The sequence below is a fragment of the Astatotilapia calliptera genome, chromosome 18 (assembly GCF_900246225.1).
Source record: "Astatotilapia calliptera chromosome 18, fAstCal1.2, whole genome shotgun sequence".
Lineage (NCBI taxonomy): Eukaryota > Metazoa > Chordata > Actinopteri > Cichliformes > Cichlidae > Astatotilapia > Astatotilapia calliptera.
The window spans coordinates 17,941,666-17,966,854 of NC_039319.1; the positions used below are offsets into that span (position 1 = coordinate 17,941,666).

The following is a 25,189-nucleotide window of genomic DNA, read 5'->3' on the forward strand; positions in this document are numbered from 1 at the left end:
GCCGAACTCCCAACTCTTGAGCCACGATCGCCCCGTTTGTAAATGCACAACCTATTATAAACGAACTCAGTTTATTCTGCAGGAACTGTACAAATCTATCAAAGAAACTCCATTTACTGACTGGAAACCTTTGTGAATCGTCATCCTTTAGAAACTTTCTGCTTTTCTGCGACTCATCTGTGTCGTTCAGGAGAGAAGCGCACACTGTACACCCCCGAGGGGATTCACTATCTCCGAAGCGAGGCTGCGCACAAAGAGCTTTGATTTACCATTGGACAACACTTTTAAATAGCCTTACTACAGGTGGGTGACGCTTAATCTGGAGCACATTGTTGGAACAGCTGTAGCTGAGACGCATGCACTTATCGGCGAAAAGGCACATTGGGCACCTTTGGCTCTACGATTTTAGACAACAAGCGCGCAGATCCTCGTGATTACCAGCTGAGAGAGAGAGAGAGAGAGAGAGAGAGAGAGAGAGAGATGAAAGTTGGTTGTTCAGGCGACTTCAGGTGAATATTTTGTATTGCAGACTATCTCTATTTATGGGACCATGAACTCATCTGCAGGTGCAGGAAACTATCGCAGAGGCTCCATCAAGGCAGACAAGGTAACTTATATTTTAAATCTCCTTATTTTAAGTAACATTACTTTCCTTAACTATTAAAATCTACCAGATTGTGCAGAATTGTTTGAGCACTTTTTTTTAAAGCCCACCGATGCGTAAAGAGGTGACCCCCTCCCCCTCTTTAAGTCCTGTGGACCGAACTGTAAAAGAAGACGATCGGGTTCCTATTACATGTTGTTGAGATGCAGAGGTGTAGCTGTCTTCTGGGTGCAGTATCTTGATTCCCTTTTGGTAGTTTTCCACCTGTTTATTTAAGTATAGAATCACTCAGCTCACGAGGATTGTTCTGGAAACAGTAGGTGTCATAAAGAATGTGCATCTGATTGTAGGGAGCCAAAGACGCTCACAAAATGTTGCCTCACTTTAGAAGTTAAGATTAAAGATGCCAAATAATCTGATAAAATGTCTGCAAATGTTTTTACTCCATCTTCCTTTATAGCTCAGTGGCTTACACCCTCAGAGTTCAAACAAGGAAACACATGAAATCAACAGACAATAAAAATACATCTCTTCTGACTTGTCCTGTCCTGTAATTCCCCAGCAACAGCACTTGCCTAACATCACTTCCGAGCAGCAGCCGCATATTGGAGCCAAAGTTAACTTGCATTACACCTCGGGGTGCATTGATTGTGGGGTCAGTGAGGACAAAATGCGTTTCCTTGTCCTGTGATTCTCTGTAGAGGAGCTGTGAAATATTTAAATTGTGACAAATTTGTCTGTCTCTAGGGGGCATGTCATCCCCAAAAAGGTTTAAAGATCACAGGCTGTAGTAGACTATTTATAGATGAATGTTACCCACAGTGCTACAAGCAAAGTACACTCGTTTAAAAATGCTCTTTTAAGTTTCAGATTAAGGATTGTTCATGTGTGTTGTTTGTGGAAAGCTTGGTGGTGTCGTTGCCTAATCGGCTCTCTGTCATTAATTTAATCACATTTGTGCTGCATTGCTGTGCATGTTTTCTTTGATACAATAGTGTGTAATTTAATCCTAATAAATCTGGATTATTTCCCAGTTTCTGTGTGGATTCACTCATCTTTTAGTCATAGATTAGACCGAGTCTTGATATCGTTCCCTTGTGCTCACGTTGGTTCACGCTGGAGTTAGTTTGCCACCTGCTGGAAGCACATACTCAGTCAACATGAGGCTTCTCTGCCAAGCTTCAGCAGCCTGCTGGCATGTTGACAGACTTTTCTCTCATTACTCAGGCTTTGCTGGACTCCAGTCACTTTTACTTAAACAAATTTCTCCACTGTGAAGAGAGGCTATACCTTTTGTACACTCCATATTTCTCATATTTCTGCTGACAGCTCCGCTTACAGCTCAGTGCCGTGAAAGCCCCAAAGCCTTGAAGCTTCTGTGACCAGTATTTTACTTATTAAGGATTCCCAGACACAACCTATTAAATTCTACCATAATCTGTGGACAATTTGCATAGAAAGGGAAATCATTAAGTCCGGCCTTGGCAATCCAAGCCGCCTACCCTTCTCTGAGGACAGAATAATTTTGAGAAAATGCAGACATGTCTGCACTAAAATTCATTAAACCTGATTTGGTTGGTGTGATTCTGGCCTGAGAATAAGAGAGCTCATATTAACAGTGACTTACTGTCAGAATCTACATTCTTATTCTCATTTCCCTTTTTGCTCTCATCTTCTTTTCCCTTTCCTCCTCCTCCTTTTATTTCATAATGGTATTAATTACTAACTAGCTTTTTAAGGGTATTTATGAACCTAATAAAAATATAATAAAACATTCAACTAATGCAATTATGTTAGTGTCAGAGTCAAAGGTCTTCTGCTACTGTATTTAAACCTTACACTCCCATCCAATCAGGAAGCATGAGGACTGTAACAATATGAAATGTTACTCTACATGATTATTGTGGTTTTAAAACACTACTGTGAAAAAGTCTTGATCTACTCCTAATTTTTTAATATTTTGCTACCGAGGAGTCTTGTCTCGAGGAGACCTTTGTTGTCATTTTTTTAAGTGGTCTTGAGCAATAGTGCGCCTGCTTTTCTGAAGGTCTTTAAACATTTTTATTTGGGCACTGGCTGCTTTTTCAACCTTTTTCAGTCCTTGCACCTGATCATTTTCAGACAACTCTTTTTTTCATTTGCTTGATTTTTAAGTCACTTAACACTGATATATAAATTATTCAAGCACGGAAAACGCACCCTAACTCTGGGAGCCAATTTTAAATTGTATCTCTAGACTCTTTGTTACTAGGAGCTTGTTGCAAAAACAAACCCAGTTCCCATGTTTTTAGCTGAATCTATAGGAAATGCCAAAACATAACTCATCAGAAGTGGTCTCAGTGGAAGGTTGGCTGTCAAGAAGTCATTCTTAAGGAAGCAAAACAGGGAGAAAAGGCTGAGGTATGCCAGATTACCCCAGAACTGGGCTGAAAATCAATGGTAAAAACTCTGAAGAAGTGATGAATCCAAATTTGAAAGCTGTCAAATCATCATCAGTGAAGGAGACATGCCATGAAACAAGGTGGCGATTCTGTCATGGCTTTGGGATGTATTTGCACCATAATGAGCCATGGTGGTGTTGACGATCTTGTCAGAATTAATTGAATTATTAATGCGTAAAAGTATCATCAGATTTTGATCAACCACACAACACCATATGGACAGCATGTAATTAGTAGCAGCTTCATATTTCAACATTAAAATGACCCCAAACCCAGTGTAGTAAAAGCATACTGGATAGTGTTCCATTGTGTGGTTTTCTATAAGTCATGGATTGGCCTCCCCAGAGAGTGGAGCTCAGCATTGTAGAAACAGTGTCATCTTGACAGAGAACAGAACAAAGAAGAGCTTGGAATTATTCCTAAAGACTACTTAAAGAAGTGAAGGGAAAGTTTGCCTAAGAGAGTTTATGCTGAACAATAAAAGTGGTCATAAGAAATACTGACTTTCAAGTTTTTCAGAATAGTATAAACTCTGATTTAACCTCAAATTCTGTGTTTTCCTTTATGTTTACACAAGCTTCAACAAATCGCTTCTCCTACTTCCCATTATTGTAGCAAAATATCAAGAGAATTGGGGTGGCTCAAACCTTTTGTGCAATACTGTATCTATGACACAATTCAAATATAAAAGACTAATGTTACGCTATCTTTCAAAATCCCTATTGAAAATGAATTACATTCAAAATAACTGAGGTGCAGTTGGCTATGATTTTGTTTAAGGTAAAATATTAAGAAGAGATTTTGCTGTTTATATAAGAAAGAAGCTGTAGTTGTTGGTCTGAAATGGACTCTGACACACACACACACACACACACACACACATACAAGGCTTCGATTTGTTGGTATTACCAAAATGCATCATTCTCCTCCAGGATTCTCTAATTTTGTGTCCAATAAAAGGTCACAAAGTGTCACCACATTAGGGAGTTCTATACTTATATTCATGACTATATTAAGCTTCTGCAGTGTTTGTTGTCAGTCTGAATGCTGCTTCAGCTGCTGTTGATGTTTGTTACTTGTAGAGATCACATCCATTACTGGCTTCATAATGAAACATTCCCCCACGAGGATGCACAAATCCCACAGAGCATTGTGGAAACAAGGCTGTCACACGAACCTGCTTAATTTAAATTTCCTGAATTATTTTAGGACTCTAATCTTGTCGCACATATCGTTGCTCTGTCGCAAATTTGGAGCGAAAACCTTTTCATTCATCATTTTTGAATCATTTACATCTGATGGAATGGTTACTCAGCATCATGTATTTATGCTTAGACATGCCCCCAGTTGAATCATTGGTATTTTTTTTTTTTTACTTTACACCACAGAGCAGAAAATATATTTCTTTTTTTGCCTCACCGTATCTTGTCTCATCTGTGGTGCCGTCTGCCTCTGGTGCTGCTCGCTGACTGACGTTTTTGAGGCCAGTGGCTTTCCCCTGAGTCTAGACTTCCTTTATTTGCATTAACTAAGAGAGGCAGTCAGACAGTCAGCTGGCATTGCTTTCTCTTTCCCAGATAAAATTTCTGTTGTTTCACTCTGAGGTTTAGCAGAGAGTTTAAAAGAGTTTGTAAGACGGCATTATAAATTTGTCTGCGGGGGTCATACAGCATGTTACCACTCAAGTGTAGTTTTGTGTGTTAGTAAGCAACACGATTGTACCTTTCATCTGTTTGATCGTGTTAGTTTTGAGTGAGCTTGTATCAGCGCTGTTTGAAAGTGTGTGTGTGTCAAGGATACACTGGCACCCTGAGCTGAATGTTAAGGTTCCCTGGAGTAAAATTGTACAGACAAACTTTCACTGAAATGATTTGTATGCAGCAGGAATAAGGATGAAATGCCTTTCAAAAGCATTCTGTATTCATCTAGTGAGCCCTCAGTATTTCTGCATTGAACCATTGCACTTTGAATCGCCTGCTTAAAATGTTTGTATTGCTGCCCGCAGCCAGTAGTAACCATTATAAAATGACTTTCATTTTCCTGATGCGCTCACACGCACACATTTTCTGTGCACATTTTGATACCATCTGTTTATTTTATCCAATGACCGCTTTGAAAGTGATAATGCTGTTGCAAACAATAGCACATTGTTCAATGAAATGAAATTCGGAGACAGAAACAACCAGGGATGCCCAGAAGCAACAGACACCATTCAGCAGCAGTCATTTTTCACCACTAACTGCTATGCTGCGATTAGGCTCCCCAGGGAAGGCTTGCTGTAGATGAGAACCATGTTTATAAAAGCTGTCCAGGTTTTGCAGCTCCCGGCCACCTTTGAGCACCTAAAGCTCTTCATCCTGGACACAATCTTGCACTTGCATTGCTCCCTGGGGCGCAGGGTTCATCTGTTCCTGTCACCTGTGACAGATGACCTGATAGTACTCTGCCTGTAGTGAAGCCACTTGCTGATAAAGACACATCATAGTGTGACACACAGATATTCCCAGATTCATTCCTATTCTGACGAACAATGATGTTTTCTCTATTCATATCTTTGCACTGGTGTTGTAGCCTGAACTCAAACTGAAGCGTGTACGAAGTGCATACCAAGGACAGCAGCATGAATCTTTAGAATCCACAGGGAGGAGTGTCAGGGATAGGTGCCGTGGTCTGGCTGAAGGTCAAAATTAGAGCTGCACTGCACTTGATGCTGTTATCAGACACCAAGTTGTGAAGTGAAGGACACGTATAGAGGCAAACATGCATGCTTATGCGCACCTTTTCACACCTGAATGTTAGCGTTTTAGGATTTCACACAGAATTTTATCCTGTAGTTGTGAAATACTATCTCTGCAGCCGTGTTGAAAACATTACTTCTTTCAGTCCATGTGCAGTTGTGGTCAGAAGTTTACATATCCTATCATGGGCATGAATGTCCTTTTAATATTGGGGCTTTTAAGGATTTCTTTGAAGTGTTCCTCTTTTAGGGTGGAATGATTGAACAGCAAACATCTTCAATGACTTTAAAAAACAAGAAGGGAAGGCTGTTCCGGAAATGTAATGTTCGCCTGTTTTACCCATTCTAAATCCAGTTTTGATATTTGTTTGGGATCATTGTCCTGTTGGAACACCCAAACATGTCCAAGTTTCAAACATCTAGCTGTTGACTTGAAGTGAAGTTAAAGATTTGAGGTAGTCCTCCTTCATTATTTCTTCCACTTTGTGCAGTGTACCAGCACCACCACTGGCAGCAATACAGCCCCGGAGCATTATGCTACCACCACCATGCTTGACAGCCACATTGTAGCCAAATAGATTAATCTTTGTCTTGTCTGACCACAAAACCTTTCTCCAGATGAATTTGGCTTGTCTGTGTTGACAACTGGAAATTCCAGCTTCGGCACCCTCTCAGTCCACGGTCAGGTGAAACTTCTTTTATTGTGGACAGTGACATTAATGTTCCAGCAGTTTCCAGTTCATGGCAGGCTTCATTGTTGGTTGTTCCTTTGTTTATCATAAAACTGCAAACCAATTCCCTCTCATTTGAGTGAGAGGGAATTGGATCTTCTTCCAGATCATTGTTAACCATCCAAATAACTTCAACTTATGTACAATTGTTTGACCTGATCTTGTAATCTGGAGTTAACTAGAAATGGCTCCAGGATACTTTCTTCACTTGTGGAAATCTACAACTCTCTTATTTGGAGAGTATTGGTCAGTCCAATGAATGCTGTAAAAAAATCCTTTTTATGCTGAGAAGTAGAAACTTTCCATCCTGTAAAAATAACAGCCCAAAGAATTTGTTAAAAGCACCAAATTTCAATGACATTCATGGCCATGATGTCTATATCTAAACTTCTGACCACAACTGTACGTGGGTTGAAAGGAGAAACATTTTCAACACTGCTGCAGAGATTAAAAAAAAAAAAAAAATCAAACAATTACCAGAAAATTCTGTGTGCAATGCTAAAACACTCAGGTATGATAAGGTTTGTATGAGCATGCATATTTGCCTCTGTATGTGTCCTCCCCTCTGTAACTGTGTCTGATGACATCATCAAGCTGTTATGTCCTTCTGACCACAACTGTGGAGCTGTTTCGGTATTACCAGACAAATTATGGTATAAAAATTCAATTAAGAAGCTGGATACACCATTGCAGCAGACACTTCCACACAAACCAAAACATAAACTGATGATTTCATTATCTCCACTGGGCTGAATGCTAAATCTTGTTTTCTCACTGAATCTGGAGGCCCATATGTGTATCACAGAAGTCCCTTCACCATGCTGATATATGTGATTTAAAAACACAGAAATGCAAACTGTCATTGCGATTTATACGCAATAAACTAATGTCTCCTGAATATTATTGCGTGCTATCAATTGTAGACGTTATTAATGATTGTGTTTTGACATCGGCTCTTAAAATGTGTTGATGGTTGCTCATGTTCTGTGAAATCAGCAGACGCTGACAAATGGACGGACTCTGTAAGTAAATATAAGCAGTGCTATAAGTTTTCAAGCTGTGCGTGGTTAATGCTCTGTCGGTGTGATAAAACACTACGTCACCTCTGTGCTCTACAGCAATAACCACGTTGACCTTTTATACTAATTGCAATTACAGTGACTTATTGTGAGCCAGCATTATTCATAATCATAGGAGTGTATGTCATAGCTGTAAATGTAAGAAAAATGAACGCAGAAGATGACCAATCAGGGGCTTGTTTAAAGGACCCTGGGGAAATGTCACGGCATAAAATGAGCTTGTTAACAGAAATAGCTATAACTACAACCGCCATTTCTTCTATGAACTTGAAAGACTTTATTATCCTTTGGTAAAGTCACCAGAGCAATTACTCTCTTTGATGAAACCTCATCTCCTGTGGCGCGTGTGAACTACAGTTCATCTTTATCCTCAGTGTAGAGTGGCCTTAAATGCGGGTCCTGTTAACATGAAGAAGAAAAAAAGCCTAAACAAGCGCAGCTGTTCTTCTTTTCTGTTGTTGTGGTTTAATTTAAACGTTGATCGTCTTGCGTGCAGTGATTATGCTGCCTACATTTAAATAAGCGCTGCAATTCATCAGCTGCTGCTGCGGAGTTGTTGTCTGTGTGCAAATCAAACATGTAAAGTATGAGCCGAAACCCGGCGGCCATTAGAGATAAACTGCTGCAGCTGCGGGGGAAGCTTCAAACAGGCTCATGAGTCACGGTCAAAAAGAAATGTAGCTGACTTTTAATGCAAGTATTTATGAACCACCGTGAAACCTCAAACCAGGGCTTACCACAGGGTGTAATACATGCCACCATCCATGAAACTTTATTTTAGTCACTTGCCCACTGACAAACTGTCAAGGTCACCTCCTGCTCACGAACGTCGAATTAGTTAACATGTTCTTTCATCTGTGAAGTGTAAAAGTTAGGGCAGCGTTAGCGCTTTAGTGACGTTGCGCTGTTTACAATTTTGATGTTCACACAACTTCAGCATCCTGAGTTCACACACAAGCAAAATGCTGGACAGCATCGACACAAGGATATAATTCAAACCCTGAGTCCATATCAAGCCTGGGTGTGAGAAGTGGCCTTGTGATTTACTACGCTTGGATCCTGCTGTGTGCCATTTTAAATGAATGAGTTATGAACACTTTGCCATTCATGCTGTCCGTGACGGTCCTCTTAGGGCGTCTTGCCTCTGGCTTTTGTCATATTTAGCCGGGCTAGATGCAGAAGGAGAGGGCAGTTTGGCTTTTCACTTAGAAATATCACCTCTTCTAGTTTTATAAAAGCCATTTCGTCGCTACTGTCTTGTGGCTTAGTGCTGCGGTTCGGTTAAATAAGCTGGTTACTCAGTCTCAGCCCTGGGATTCATTACGGGAGGTACAAATGCTACATAAATAAATCTGCAGTAGTGTTGCCTGTGCCAGGATTCTGTCCTGTCAGTGTAGCTTGATGGGTGTGTGTGTGTGTGTGTGTGTGCATGTGTGTTTGGGCAGGTGGGCGGAGTTGTATTTTATGATAGAGAAGACAGGAAGCATAAATATTACTTGTGCTTAATCACAACCCAGCTGCAATGCTGAGTGAAATGATCAATTTCTTGGTAATATTTACACACATTGAACACACACACACACACACACACACACACACACACACACACACACACACACACACACGCACTCTCAAAGAGAAAAAAGCCTAGCAGGCAATATTGTTACTAATATGTTGAGGAACATGTTATTATTTACATGCTACAGTGTATTTATGTATGTGTGTGTGTGTGTGTGTGTGTGTGTGTGTGTGTGTGTGTGTGTGTGTGTGTGTGTGTGTGTGTGTGTGTGTGTGTGTGTGTGTGTGAGAGAGAGAGAGATTTACTTACACCATTCAACTCCACCTTTGCTGAGTAAAGTCTTGTCGAGAGAGTTTAAGCATATTTGTGTGCAGGAGTTGAGGCAGCGAGCGAGCCAGGGAGGGAGGGAGTAAGGGCGGCAGAGATAAGTAACGTTTGGAGGAGCCTGTACCACCACCTCTCCCCCCCCCCCCCCCCCCCCTCCGCCCCCCTCTTTGGAAACGATGCCAGTGTCTGTGATTGATTCACCCGGCGAGTAGAGAGGGAGGCGTTCTCGCTGGGCTCCCGGACCCCCAGGTCATCCTTTCTCTTAGCTGTAGGGGAAGGGAGGGGAAGGGGAGGAGGTTGGCGGGGTGGGGGGGAGGAATTCTCAGACACCTCCAGCAGCCCCAACTTCACAGCACAAAGGTGTGAGCACAGCGAGAGGGGAAGGCAAGTGGCACTTCTCACCATGTCTGTCCTCATAGCCACCCAGCTGAAGATAGACACCAGCACTCCTTCCAGAAGGGTAAGAGGCCCTTTTAGCATGCATGACACGCTGTGGGGGAATGTCTGTGTTTGTGGGTGAGCCTCCTGCTACTGACAGAACAGGCTGCTGGCTGTTTTTGATAACAACTGGACAGGCAGGAAGAGAGCGGCGGGTCCTCATCTCCCCTCTGCCAGGATCTTGATGGACAAATGCTTACCACTTTTAATTTTCTTTCAAGAGGCGACTTCTAATGAATGGCTGGCTGCATACGCTGTGGAGAATACCTTGCGCCTCATTGTTAATCTTTGTGATGTTACCACATAATGACTTCAGTTCAGCTGCTCACTATGAGGAAAAGTTAGGTATGAAAGTATGATTGCAGTGCCATATTAGATGTTTTAAAACGACTGCTTTGCATTGCATTTTCTTTGCTTAATCTTTGCTTATGTGAAAATCCTCCAGACTTGACTTTGAGGTCAACTCATTAGATTAAATGCTGACAGTTTACTGCTCTCATGTTTGCATGCAAATGGGCTACAAGGGAGATTGATGACGAGCAGAAGTTGCTGTGCGACTTTGGTGTTCTTGAGCAATTAAAATTATGTAAATTGTAGTTTTCTGGAAGTTAGAGAAAGGAACGCCCGTAGCTCTAAAACTCTCTCCTGCAGAGCAGCGTTTAGATTTGTGCAGCACTCCAGATCACAAATACACTTACATTTTGTGCCACGTGGAATAATAAATGACCAGAAGGGTCATACCAATCAATAACTTGTGCAGGGCAGTTTGCATTAAGCCTTGCATGTCTCATACCATAAACTCCTTCAATTCATTTGTCATAATCCATTTTCAGCTCTCGTTTTGCTGTGCACACTATCTTTCTATCCGCACCCAAACACACATTTGACAGTAAATTTATAGTGACATGCTCTAGTTTGGTTTCTCTGTTTCCTATCTCCCCCTTCGATTCCTTCCTCTTTCTTCTCCCCATCATCTGCCGCCGCCACAATCCACAGCTGTAGTCTGCTGCTCCCCCTCAAACCACAGTCTATTCTACAGCATCAGCCAGCATTAAACTCCATTTCCTCAGTGACTTATCTGCTGCCATTTCAATTTGGGCTCAGTGCATAGCTTCCCTTCACTTGTAATACACTGGGAGAGTCAGCTCTCCATAAAAAATAATATTCCCCTTCCAATGGGACACATCCTCAACTAGTTTCACTCAGGGAATGGATTTTATGCAGGCAAATAAGGGCTTAGAACAGGTTAGAAATGACAATATTTCCATTTATGTGAATTTACAGTAGGAAGGTCATCAAATGATTCACACATAAAGTGTTACCTATATGAGACTAAATATGTGTCAGTGATTTGTAGCAGCTTTCTTCTTCTGTGCAGCGGACCAGAAGTGTAATGAATGCAGTACTTGCAGCCAAGAGTAATTGAAGTGACCATTGTTACATGGCCCGAAATGAGCCAAGTGTTGTAACGTAGTCTTAGGGTGTAATTCAATGATAAGGACTGTGAGACTCTGCAGTCTCACAGACTTTGGCTTTCAGTGACACACAATTCAATTTTGATAAACACTGATGGAGAAAGATGTTTCTACCCTGTGAGTAATGGCTGATCGATCTATCCATCTATCGATCGATCTATCGATCTATCTGTCTGTCTGTCTCTTGTGGTATCACAATACAGAAATGCTGAAAGACTTCACACTTTGCATGACAATAAGCTACAAAAATCATGATCCCTGTGTAAACAAATACCAATATGTGCAGTGCATCGCAGCATCAGTGTGTGTATTATAATAATCGTTCCAATACGTCCGTTTGATTAATTAGCTCTCTGATTTCTTTTCCCACTATTTTTTCATCTGTGAATTACATTGCAAGTGAGTGAACAGGCATCTGCTTTTCCTTCATTCATTTGATAAGCTTTGCCTCTGGAAGTCACGTGACTGGGGTAATCCATGCTGTGAAGGAAATGTGTTTAAGGTGTTTTAATAAAAACATGCACGTTTGAGGCCAGAGTTTATACATACGATGTGAGTTAATGCTTTTATACGATATATTGCTGTGTGGATGTTCTGTCCTAACTGTTGACAATGCTGCTAAGTGCGCACCAAACTGTGGCTGACCTGCTGTTGTTGTTACAGTGATGCCACAAATCTGCCCCTTTCACCTCATGCAGTATCTTCACCGACATCTATTCCCTCTGTTCTGTGCTCCCCCGAGGAGACGTGTCTTGCAGCCTGAAAACATTTGATCTGGAGGCATTTTAATGAGTTACGGCGTGCAATTCCTTCTTGAAGACTGCTTCTGATAATTGGACAAATTTGATGTACACAAGTGTATTTGTGATGATTTTTAATCGATGTGAGAGCAAGCTATTTACAGCTCGGTAATGGACTGTCTCGAGAAGAGCTTCAAGATAAAATGTATGTGCCCAGGCCACAGTGAAACGGGGCATGTAATCCGACACCGGCAGCGGGGTGATAAAGAAACTTGTTGTCATGGTTGTCCCAGCACAGCATCGAGAGAAATCACTAGTGTCCAGCTAATGCCGAATGGAGAATGGTGGAAAAATGTGATTATGATGGGCTGTAACTGAATCTGTTCTCTCTTACATGCATGTAAAGGGGTTCAGCAATTTCCTTGTTCAGCTGAGTGATGTTCAGAGGAAATTAGATATTACTGCACACCCGCAAAACATCGATTGATTGATTGATCGGTCTCCTCTTCCATCCAATTAATTTGTGTCATTTTGTTGTGCTGTGTGGAATGCTGATGGAAAGATGTTGGGCTGCAGTGGCATTTCACTTCATACAAATACATTAATATTGCCATTGTGAGTGATTAACTAAATTTATATAGGCACCACACTACAGTATGTACTGTATGGTATCCTGTTTATGGTAATAGAAATAACAGTATGCGTGATAGTGTTGCTGTGCAGCTTAATATCCAGCTTACCTTTGTTGTACATATTTTTAAAGATGTCAAACTTTAAGAAAATAAGATCAAAAACACTTAATTCTTAAAAATTTCCAAGCCAGGAGATCTAAAACAGAAAAGAGCAAACATTAAAATGATTTTTTGTGTGTGTGTGCAATTATAAAAAGATTTACTTTCCTTTTTCTCTCTCAGATTTCTTGGTTTCCCTCTAGTCTTTCTTGCTAATAATGTTTAATGCTATTGTGGGATTTTTTTTTTACCTCCAGGCTGCCTCAGAGTTTTCCGCCTCTCTGCGGAGAACATGATCACCAGTTTTTGGCGTTGTTTCATTTCATTCTAGGAGGAGAAAAATAATGACTTCCCTCTGGTCCTCATATAATAAAATAACATCTGTGCATTCAGTTAGTAAAATTTCTGGCAAAGTTGGTGTGTCAGTCCCTCACTGGAATTAAAAAATAAACTCACTGAAGGGAGTTTACTGCATAGCGGAGCTTCATAAAGCCATCACTCACAGCGTCATAAAGTGCACCAAAGTGCATCGTATCATTTGAAATAAAATGCATCTGTGACGTGTTTGAAATATAATTACGATGTTCCATATCACAAGGGAGGTAAGCTTTAGCTTGCACTGTCTCCAACAGTACCATTAGCTACCCACAGAGGTTTTACTGCAGCTATCATTGTCATTATACCTGGTTATTATATGCTTCTTCAAATTTTTACCACCTGTAATGCAGAGCTTGACTGCAGTGGTGTTTGTGGGAGCAGGGAAAGGCGTAGCTCCAGTCATCTGCTGTGTCTGTGTGGAGGCGATAGGGGAGTCAAGCTGAGCCCGGGCTCCCCGGCACTGTCCTGAGGGGAGCTTTAAAGCAGTGAGGCAGTTCACAATAGCTCCCCAACAAGGTGAGGGAGATTGGAAGACATCTATCAGAGAGGCTGGGATTGATGTCAAGTGACTCAGGCCTATTTCCCAAGGGGTGCGCAGACCCAGGAAAAGGCATTTATGAACTAGGGAAACAAATGACAAGGACCGAGGCAAGCCACTGTGGAAGGCGAGAGATTGCTGGAAGCCCAGAGATGTTCAGTCCAAAGCACAAGTTTCTGCTGAAACTCCAATTACGAGGTAGACAAAGCATCAAACAAAGTTCATTACTTTTTGAATCATACTTGGAGTCAAAGGAAAAAATGAGTCAAACTCACGAGGAAGGGGAGAATGGGGAGTAACGTCCACTATCCTTATTTTGTTTTGTTTTGTAAATGGCCAAACATTTGAAATGAAAATTCTGTATTCCAGATAGATTTACTATTAATCGGGTTGTATTCATAATTCAAGCCACGAATCAATGAGCCTTCAGCATTTCTTTCAGGACTCGAGATAACTCACCATTTATAAAAGAAATTTAATTGAAACTCACTCTTTATTCAGAGTTCAAGATAGACCTTTTTCATTTCTACTACTCTAGTCAGTTCACCTTGATAACACTTTGCAAATGATTGCCAAATGAACTTGATTTCACTTAATGAGAGAGGCAAAACGGCGGTATTCAGCAGAGTGTGTGCAGAGCTGTTTGGAGCTGCGCTTTAGTGCTGCTTTGAAGTTGTACCCCTCTGAAGATGACCTATTTCCCAGAAATACAGCTCAGCACCAGTTGGGTGATAGTTTGAGTGAGAGGCCATGGCGTGTTGGCCTGTGGCATTCTTGACAGGAATGGCAGAGATTTGAACACTTTGACCCAAGAGCCTTTCCCTCCCTCCGTTGCATATAAGCCAATATTCTGCATTTACCAGAGCTGCATTGCTGTGGCCTCTGTGAGTATTTCAAGCATGAAATCACCTGCAGTGTTATGAGCTGAATAACACTTGTGGTTGTGAACTGAATGAAAATATTGGGCTGAAGTAGGGAAGGGGCATTTTTATGGTTTGTGGCACTGCATGTAGAGGGGCTTTCAAGAAAGGTTTTCATCAGGCTCTAAGAAGCTGCAAAGGATACGTTTAACCACGTTTGTACACATTTTAAATATATATTCCTTTTATTTTATCCAGTTGTGTGACTCAAATATATGCTGTGCTTCAAAGTATTTTCTGTTTTCTATCTTTAAAGAAAGAACTTCCCTCTTTGTTGTGTCACATGTGGAGTACACATCTTAAGAGGCGTTTGGTCAGCCTGTCCTAATCCAGCGCGCCACAGAGAGGCACTAGAGCTCCGTCCTGGGACCATACGCAGTCACATGAGAGGCAATTTTACAACCTCGCTCATGAAATCATAAATAAGAGAGGCTTCTTATTCTGCGCTTTCACATCGAAGTCTATACAAGCGAATCTGTGCATCGCTGGCGCATTTCTGCGCGCAAAGCAGTGCACAAAGAAGTGCAGTGACAGTAGTGCTACAGTAAAGCTGCTCTCACAGCGATGGTCACTTCACATGCAGAGCGCGTCTGCGGTGAGTACCGTCGGGCTCTCTGCGTCCTTCACACTTTTCATATGTGAGGTCAGTCCGGTATACACATAGCCGGAAGAGTCGAATCAGTATCTGTTGCTCGTTTGTTTTTGTTTGTTTTTGGACGGGGGGAGGTGGACAATCACTCGGAGTCATCTGGATGATCGAATATCTGATGGAAACTCAGCGCATCCGCCTGCTATCTCTCTGAAAGGAGGCATCAGGAAACTGAAGAGGGGAGACAACGTGTCGTGAATACAGAAGAGAGCAACTATTGACACCTACAGCCCACCAGTCTGCCGTGCGCCTGGGCAAAGCTAAAAGGACACGGCTGCGAATGATCCGGCTTTATATTGGTCTAACACTCCAACGCCGTGAGTCATCCACACTATCCACAGATGCTTATTTACTAGCCAAGTGTCTTCACCTCGTCCTTTTTTTTTTTTTTTTGCTCCATCCCGGAGGTGAAAGCTGGCTGCCTGCCATCGGTTCTCTTCGAAGCGCAAATAAACCAAACAGACTGTCCAAGCCACACAATCAGACGAGACCTGCTTGTGACTCTGACATGCTGTAAGTTGCTTTTGTTGTTTTGTTTTTTTTATCTGAACCGGACCAGTATTATGGCTTCGCTGTACCAGAGATTCACCGGAAAGATCAATACCACCAATTCCTTTCCGCACCCACCTGAGGCCAGCCACCTTCTTGGTGGACAGGTTGCAGACGAGGAAAACGCAGCGAAGACCCCTCAGCAACTCCTCGATGGGAGACCTCACGTCCAGTACCGCAAAAAATGCCTGCGGGAGGATGAGGACGTAAGAAATGAGTTTTTTCTTTGTTGTTTGCATGCATAAAGCCACAATTATGCACATTTTGGACAGTAATTCTTCAAACACTCTCATTCAGACCCCAACAGGCCTCCCTGAAGCTTTCACTTTTAAAAGATGTTGAAGAAACTTTCAAAAGCTTGGTTTATATTCTGTGGCAGCCGCAGTCTTCCATTATTATGTTGCTTCTGCTTGTGTTGCAGTGTTTTTTAAAAAACATTCATCTCTTCCACTACTAGCAATGGTAGCATTAAAGCTCGACGTGCTTCAGGTGACCGTGATGATGATTTGACTTAAAAATCAACACTTTCTGCTCCATATGTTTCATATCTGTCTGCAGAGAGCCGCTGATGGGTTGCATGGTGCTGACCGTGGTGCTGAAACTGCAAACAGCACCACAGCAGTGTTGGGGTTATAGAAAGTGACAAAACATAAGCGTCTGACCCATTTTTGAGAGGTTCATGAAGAGGGTGTTTGGCCCAACCATGACCCTAATCCCCCTCCCAACACACAAACACACACACAAGCCTTTAGCATTTAGAAATTTCTCACTGTGGATTTTGATGGATAAGTTGAGGGCCAGCTCAACGAGGCAGCTGCCTGGAGCCTCAACAGCACAAGGGACGCAAAGGAGAGCAAGAAATATTTTGTAAAATTTATAGTTCAACCTTAAAAATATGCCACTAATGTGCCCCAAGCACTGTTAAAGACACCGGTCACAGTAAACAGCTGATCTAAAAGGAAGCTACGCATACAGATGTTCCCTGCAGCATTATAAATTGAAGCCACATGTGATAAATTGCAGTGTGGGTGCAGGCGACTCCTCAGATTGCCTGTAGAAGTCGGATTGTTGGTTTTACAAAAGAGAGGCTGTAGCGGGGAACTAGGATCTAAAAGTTGAACAAAATATTACTGTCAGGCTGCAGTGATCTAGACACACAGACGGGTGCACAGCCAGAACTGTCTTAACAGGTTATTAATAAGTTTGACGAATATTTAATGTAACCCAGGGGAATCTGAAGGCGATGCTTGCTGCTTACAGCTGTTTATTGGAGTCTTTCCTTAAAGTTCATCCAATAATCGCAGCTTCATGGGGTTACTTACAGCTGCAGAATCATCAGGAGGGTTTCAGCAGAGAGAGTTATTAATAATCATTAAATATTCTCAATGCGGATAGAATTAAAACACAGTCTGTATTTATTTATTTTTTACACATTAGTCAGATGACCTGTCACACTCACACACTTTTTGCAGTTAAATCATTTGTTACACACCAGCTAATCCAAGGTTGAGTTCAAATGTTTCCTAAGGCACTGCAGTAGCAAGAACCAGTCCTGGATAGGTGGTACTATATGGGAAAAAATAATAAGAAGGCTCAGTTTATGAAACATTGTTGGAATGGCTTTTCTGCTCAGTCCTGCTGGATTGTGTTTGGCTTTGTTCTGTGCTTTTTAGATTTAATGACAGGTACATCATCACAATGCTTTTTATTAGTTCACTGTTTGTCTGCTTGTAGCCATGACGTGAAATTGCTTCTCATACAAAAACCAAAATGCTCTACTTCAGCCTTTCTCTATTAGATTAGAAGATGGCTATTTGGACTTTGTGCCTGTTAGAGACGACAGCACCCAGTACCTCCAAACTGTAGTGGTTTATGCAATCACCTAACAAGCAAAAGAATCCTGGTTCATTTATGGCGAAAACACAAAGTGTTTGTGTCATTCTGTTTTCATTTGTGAAAACAAACACAACATGAAGTGCAGAGCTCTCAGACAATTTTGTCCCCTAAACAACATTTGTGTTACTGGTTTCTCTTTTTTTCAGCCTAAGAAGACTCATATCCATCTAGCTATGTAGCATCAGCCATGCTTCCACCAAATAGCGAAAACTCACAGAAGGTTTCAGATTGGCTGGAATCTCACATTCTGTCTGCACAAAGACAGAGTTGTTAGGAAATGTGTTGCTTGTTTTCTGCAGGAAATAGAGGTATAGTCCTCTGGCTGTGTCCTATACGCCTCTGGACAAAAAGAAATAACCTACCATTGCTTCCTTTAAGCTTATTACCTCATTTTTATGGATAATTCTTTTCTGGCGACTTGACAGTCACGATTTTCTTAACAAACAGACATCATTTTACCCGTTAAGTCAGAAGTTGTTATTGTACTGCAAGATTTCCAATTTATTACATTTGCACTATTAACCTTGAGGTCACCTTTAGTCCCAATGTCTCTCTGAGTCGTGCTGGAGCATGAAATTGCCTTTTGCCTCAAGAGATGGGGAGACCATTTCAAGAAGTACAATTTCCAATCCCTCCCTCCTTGGCAAAAGTTTGCCCGCGCTGTTGTTGTTCTCCTTTATTTTGCAGACGGAAGAAGCAAACAACTGAATCGGACATTCGTGAATTTAATTTCATTCATCCAAATATTTACCAGTGAACACTCGTGCGTCTGAGAGTTTACTCTGAGTTAATGAAAAGCACAAAGAATTACATTTTTTGTAAACAACAGTTTCATTTGTTTGCTGCTGTGTTCTTCTGAGCTCTTGGGTTCGCGAAATGCAGGCACTGCATCTTTGTTTGTCGGAGAGCTATGTGTGTGTGTGTGTGTGTGTGTGTGTGTGTGTGTGTGTGTGTGTGTGTGTGTGTGTGTGTGTGTGTGTGTGTGTGTGTGTGTGAGATGAGATTAATTCTCGCTTTGCACTGTGTGTCAGTGTTTCATGGTAGAGTTTACGTCATCTAGGGAGATATCAGCAGTAGTTCGTTCTCCTCCTCATTACCCTTTACTGTAAATAGAGGCCTGTGAACATCTTAATTAACTGTTGGATATAAAGGTGAAACAGGGTAGCATTTTGCCTTAAGGCTGGAGCCTGGAGACACATTCATGACTCGGCCTGTATTGACATTTTCTTTATAGGTTACATAACAGAAAAAAAAAACCCCACATCTCTTTTTGCTTGTGTCTCGCCCTGTGATCTGGAATAATGACATGTGACTCACAGTCAACATATCGAGTAATAAAAACAATATTCATGCTGTTTTTCTTTGACAAATAAAGAGGAGGTGGTTGAATTACCCTTTTTTATAGAGACCTTAAGACAAGTGACAAAACCTTATACGAACAAATATGAAAAAGAATCATTGTGAATTAAAGTAGCCCAGATTTATAAAGAGCCACGTGATAAAAATATTGCTCTCTTTAACATTTTCTTCTCGTTTCCTTTAAAAAAGACATCAAATCTAAATTCTTGTGATCAATGATTTACTAGAGGCCATGCTTATGGTTCATTTTCAGCTGTAATAAGCATCATCTGATGTAATGAGTATAACTACAAACGAAGGACAAAGTCAACCTCCATTTATACCAGGGCTTAACTTCTCATGATCCTTTTATGGAGCTCTAATCTAGATTTTATGATTTGGTGATGAAGGCTGTCAGTTTTCTAAATAAGTTGAACATTTTACTGAATAAAAGCCACAAAATCCTACTGATTCCCATCGTTTCTATCCCCAAAATAGCTAAAAACAGACCTCCTGCTGCTAATTACAATGACAGCTGTATTCATGTCTGACTATAAGTACTAGTCATTAGTGAAAAGCTCATTTCCCACAGGGCCACCTTAATCTCAGAATAGCACGCTGCTCTATAATGCATTAATATTTCGATCTCGGTCTGGGCTTCCGCTTTTAAAATCAACCGAAGTATGCTGAAAATGTGGTTTCATTTTACTTTTAATTAGCTCTTTTTACACATATGTAATATGCCCTTATGACAAAGAGATGGTGTGATGGCGTCCCTGAGGGCCAAAGAAGCATTTTTGAAATGGCAAAGTGGGCAGGCTGTATCTCTGGGGACAAGCACAAAGAGCTCTGAGCTCTCTGATTTCCCTTTAGTAATTACAGGAGTTTGTTTGTAGTGAACCCATTGTATTTCAGGACACTGCCAGCTCTTCAGCATTGAAAGCATCATTACACTACATATCCTCTTTTAATTAATTTAATTAAGTTTCCTTTCGGAAGGTTTTATCTGAGGAAAAATTCCCTGAGCACTAAATTTTCAGATTCTGTTTTGAATCAGAAGGAAATTGATGTTCAAAAGGAATGAATCATAAATCACCTTTGCTGTGTGACTTAAAATTGAATTCATGTTGGATAGACTGCCCAGGGCTTATACATACACGAACACGCACGCAAACTCGCAGCCTGTCCTCATGCGTCCCCTTAACTGTGCCTTCTGCTTAGACATACTCCAGATCTGAGTAAGACAGTTTGGCCCGGTTCCCAAGTCTTCGTTTAGCTCTGTGCTTCCTTTGAGGTCCAGAGCTCAGATAAATCAGCCAGACGGAGCTCAAGAAGAGCAGCCAGATAAAAGAAAGAGAGCAATGAGATGCGTTAGGCTGTCCTCATTATCTTTGAGGAAAGGCTAACTGTGTGCTTCAGATGACGACTGCTTACTGAAGGATGCCACCGGATTTGTTACTTGGCATGCTAATCCAAAATGATCACGAATCCTGAGGCAAGCTCCCTTTTCATCAGTGCAGAAAGCCAGATGTGAATGTTAAGGATGGAAAACGGAAAAAAAATCTACTTCCCATTACTTCCACGAACAAATATTTTATATGAGGAGCTATGCCAGGAAATTCTCTTGTCTGGATGCCACCACATTAGGCTTCAAAGGAAACAATCAAGACGCAAGCACACGCTCTAATTTTTAATAATTATGTGATTATTCCTGTAATCATAATTATGCTGTATGAGAGGAAAAATGTGAAGGAAGCCGCTTTAATGTGCAAATCATTGCATGAGACATATAAGTGCGGGAAAACATGAACTGTTGCCCTGTGTGCGTTCATAGCAGATTGTAGGTTGCTTAGTTTTGTCTTTATAAGCTTGTAGAGCTTTTAATGAAGCAGCTGGAGTTCAATATTTTGTGAGCCGGTGATGCAGAATTAGAACTTAATTGAAATTAAAGCTACTGTGAAAACATTAAGACTATTTTTCAGTTTCTTTCCCACCTGGGTGGACAGAAGATGGCGTTATAGTTGTGTATTGATCAAGCGATATTACAGTCGCATTTCACCTGTGACAGTTTCACTCTAATACCACAAAGATAAACACAGTAACTTGATGTAATCTGGTTTGTTTTATTAGCTTATGTGAAAAATATTTTGTCTTTACATTATTTTTCAGAAATATATTTGTCATCATATTTTTCTCTTTTAGCTGTTTTTGGTCTCCATTGTTCCGTGAGGGATGTTTCTGGCACTTTAGCCACTGTCTATGTACTAAGTACAGTTAGAATCAGGCATGTGGTGTACAGCTAAGTCTGATCCTATCCTAAAATAACAATAAAATACTAAATACTAAATATTAAATAAAAACAGAAGCACAGACGAGTAAAAAATGACTTAAAAGAAATGGTGAAGAAATTTGTGCTGAGATGCAATTAAATAAATGAGAAAAAGAGGTTCTGCAAAAGATAACAATAAGGTTGTACAGTCACCAGCTACTTTATTAGGTACACCTGTTCACCTGCTCCTTATCCATTCAGCTAATCACATGGCACTAACTCGATGCATGTAGAAAAGCAGACACCAAGCATCCAAATGGTGATTTAAGTACTTTTGAACAGATCGTGGTCGCTGGTGCCAGACTGGCTGGTCAGAAATTGCTCATTTCCACCCCCAAGAATGGTCTGAACCACACTGGGTGCCACTTCTGTCAGCTGAGAACAGGAAACTGAAACTAAAATTCGCACAGGTTCACCTAAATTGGCAAAAGTGTTTCCTGGACCGATGAGTCAACTTTTGCTGTGACAATCAGATGGTGGAGTCAGAATTGGTCATAAACAACAAGATAAGATCAATCCTGCCTTATATCAACAGCTTAGGCTGGTGGGGGTGGGATGATGGTGTGTGGGGGATATTTTCACGGCATGCTTTGAGCCTCATAATACCAAACATGGGTCAGAATCTCTGAGGAATATTCTAGAATTAAGGTACTTCTAAAGACAAAAGGTGATCCAACCCAGTACTAGCAAGGCGTACCTAATGAAGTGGCTTGTACTGTTGAATTATAGTAATTAATAGTTAAGTATAAAATCAGGTAAAACAGCATGAAAGTAAATATCACATGTGGAAAAAAACAAGCCAGTGCTTGGTTTCTGTACGTTTAAACCAGTGTGCAGTGCAGAGCACAGAAGGCAGACATGCTGTCACCCAGCGCAGCTCCTCCCCTCAGGACAACAAAGCAGCCGCGGCAGGACCTCATGCTCGATGTTGCCATGGTTGCAAAGGTGGAGAGGGTGAGGCTGTAAGCTCTGGGAACACACACGCTGCTGCTCGCTGGTGGCTCTGACTGCCATCTGGAGATGACGCAGCTCTCACATCGCAACCTGAATATCCTCTGCTCATACCAGCATACTGTGTCCATCATCATCACCACGATGTTAATTTTCCTTCTTGTTAAAAAAGTATGAATTCCCCTTTGACTCTCAATGAATACAAGCCTCCACTCTGGTTTCTGCACCAGGTCGCCATTGACAGACATATTCGACATCAGCCTTTTTTTTTGTTGCTGTTGTTGTTTGCTTTTTTAGCTCCTCTGTTCCCAGAGGGCATCTCAACGGGTCATCCATTCCTCTCCCCGGCACCTCAACGCTCTGTTGACACCCCATCGATCATCCCTTCGCGCCCTGCCCTCCCCCAGCACCACCTCTACAGACCTGTCAGCGGCACATCAGCTGACTGCTGCCTCGCTGTTTGACTGTCCCTCTTCCTCCTGATGATTTACTGTATTATTACAAAAGCTGACAGCGAGTATTAGTCAGTGTTTAAACAGAGAGAGAGGCCTTATTACGCCGTGATGATGCTGAGCTTCAGTCTCTCGTGGTAGATTTTCTGCTCTGAAGATCACGTGAAGTAAACATATCATCAGCTGTCATTAGGCCTCCACGTGGGTATTTTGTAATCAGTGGTGTTCGAACACCGTTTTGTCGCTTTCTTTAATTACAGTCTGCGTAGTTGAAATTTACCGAAGCCGATTAAATATCGATGCAAATGCAGAAAAAAGAAAATCACTCCATCTGTCTACCTTCATTTGCGATCGTCAGCTTAATAATGGCGGTCACATTCACTTCCTTCACGTCACAGGGGATTATCTCACTCTTCAGATGCAACTTCACTCTGGATCTTTTTTTTTTTTTTGCCTGTCCCATTTGGTTCTTTAACCGTCAGAATTGTTTTCTGAAGACCAACAAGGATACCCAATGGATTTATTTTGCCAAATGGATCATCATGGCATTGCCGTATTGGTCCATTTGATCGACCTTTGTTTTTATTATTTATTTTATTTTCAATTGTTACAGACGGGACAGACGCGAGTGAGGGATAGGAAAGGGAGAGAGAAAGAGGAAGGAAAAGAAAAACAGAAGGGGAGAGAGACAGTGAGAAAGGGGAAAAAAAAGAATAAAAAAATCTCCTGGATCACCTGTTGAGAGAAGAAGAATAGAAAACAAGCAAAAAAAAACCAAAGCAATATACTAAACACAACACCATCGCATTAATCTAGCTAAGTGTAAACAGCAGTAAATACTAAATACTAAATATTGTTGTGCAGCACGCAGGACAGACAGACCCCTCGTCTGGGGATCCTCAGCCCTTCCCATGAGGGTGGCACGGATGCCCCTCCGGTGGTCCTCCTTGGGCTCTCACACTCTGGGGCCTCTGGATGTCTGGGGCCTGGATCTCCTCCATGCCTGCTTCATGCCCTGGGGGACGGGGCTATGGCTTTCTACATCCTCTTGCAGACCATTACATGGGGAAACCATTTAAATACAAGCGCGCTGATCCACACAGGTGTGCACATGGATGTTCACTGTTCGTAGACTTAAATCACACCTTTCTTGGCTGCTACTTCAAAGCACATTGTGCGCTGTCACTCTGGATCTTAAAGATTCCTGCAGTGTTTAAGAATTACACGAGAATGCAGCTAAATATAACCGTCTCTTAACCTGTCTTGCGTCCCATTTTCTTTTCTCCTGTGCTTCATATTTATAAATGGAGGCAGCATTCTCACTGATTTGTTTTGAGGATGAGCTTTATTAGGTGTGCAGCTGATAATCACCAGAGTAACTCCTTTTAAAACAGTCAGTTTTCTTCCTCCTGCTTTGCTTTACTCTATTTTTCACAGTTTATTGAAAAAATAAAGGTCATGTGCAGTAGGCAGTGTCATTTCACTGACATTTTAGATGCTGGAGACCATTTTTATGGCTTTTTCCTTGCACTGTGTCTGTTTTGCCACTAGAGACTGTTGTGTTCCAATCAATGCACCAGCTCTACGCTATGGTGAAGGCATCAACAGTGCAGTGGATAAGTGAGGCTTTGGTTGTAGTTAACACAAACTCAAAGATTTAATAGCCAAGCCAGTGTAGTGAGTAGTAGATCATTTATGTACCACCAAAGGCAATTTTTATTTTACCTCGCACTGCTTCTATAAATGTTATCAAAAAGCTGGCACACCTGATGGTGTCTCATCTGAGAAGAGGGTGAAAATGTCACCTCTCGTAAGGTTTGAAAAGGTTGTACGGTCATCACTTCACATTAAGAAATTGCTAAGACACTGATTAAGACTTTTTCTGCCAGTTATCAGTTGATTCACTTGATTGCGACATTTAATTCAAGGCTGTGAAAGATCAAATTGCCATATCCTCTCTGGAGTTAAATCAGAGGCTGACAGGTGCTTCTGTGTGGGTATTTTTTGCAGTAGCAACAAGCTCCATTCATGTATTTTTGAAAACAGCCCTCCTTTATTTAACTGAAACTCATCTGTGCCTCTGCAGCAGTGCTTCATGCTTAAAATTGTTTGATTCAGACAAAACAAGAACAAATCAGAGGTATAAATCTAACAGCAATGCGCACATAAATATGAACTATGTGGAGGAGATTTCTCCTACAGCACTTCAGTCAGTTCGAATCAAAGCGACGAAGCCCCGCTGCCATCTCTCCCGAGTCCTCTCGCAGTCGTTTTCCGGGCTGAGACCAGGCAGCAGTAATCTGTTGTGTCACACGGGCAGATTCTCTTATCGACCCTGCCATGATACAGCAGCGACACACTCCTGAG

The 25,189-nt window shown here is 41.5% G+C and overlaps 1 protein-coding gene across 3 annotated transcripts in view; it reads left to right on the forward strand.

The window, feature by feature from the left end:
* The first annotated feature begins 339 nt into the window (after positions 1 to 339).
* LOC113009997 (dipeptidyl aminopeptidase-like protein 6) overlaps positions 340 to 25,189 on the forward strand; it is a 97,264-nt gene continuing 72,414 nt past the window's right edge. The window contains exon 1 of one of the 3 annotated variants that reach the window (XM_026148743.1): positions 340 to 607. In XM_026148743.1, the coding sequence (XP_026004528.1) occupies positions 551 to 607 (57 nt within the window). In that variant the 5' untranslated portion in view covers positions 340 to 550. Of the gene's footprint in view, positions 608 to 9,809; positions 9,899 to 15,093; positions 16,063 to 25,189 lie in introns of those variants that run through there. The other 2 variants (XM_026148744.1, XM_026148741.1) reach the window with 2 other exon arrangements.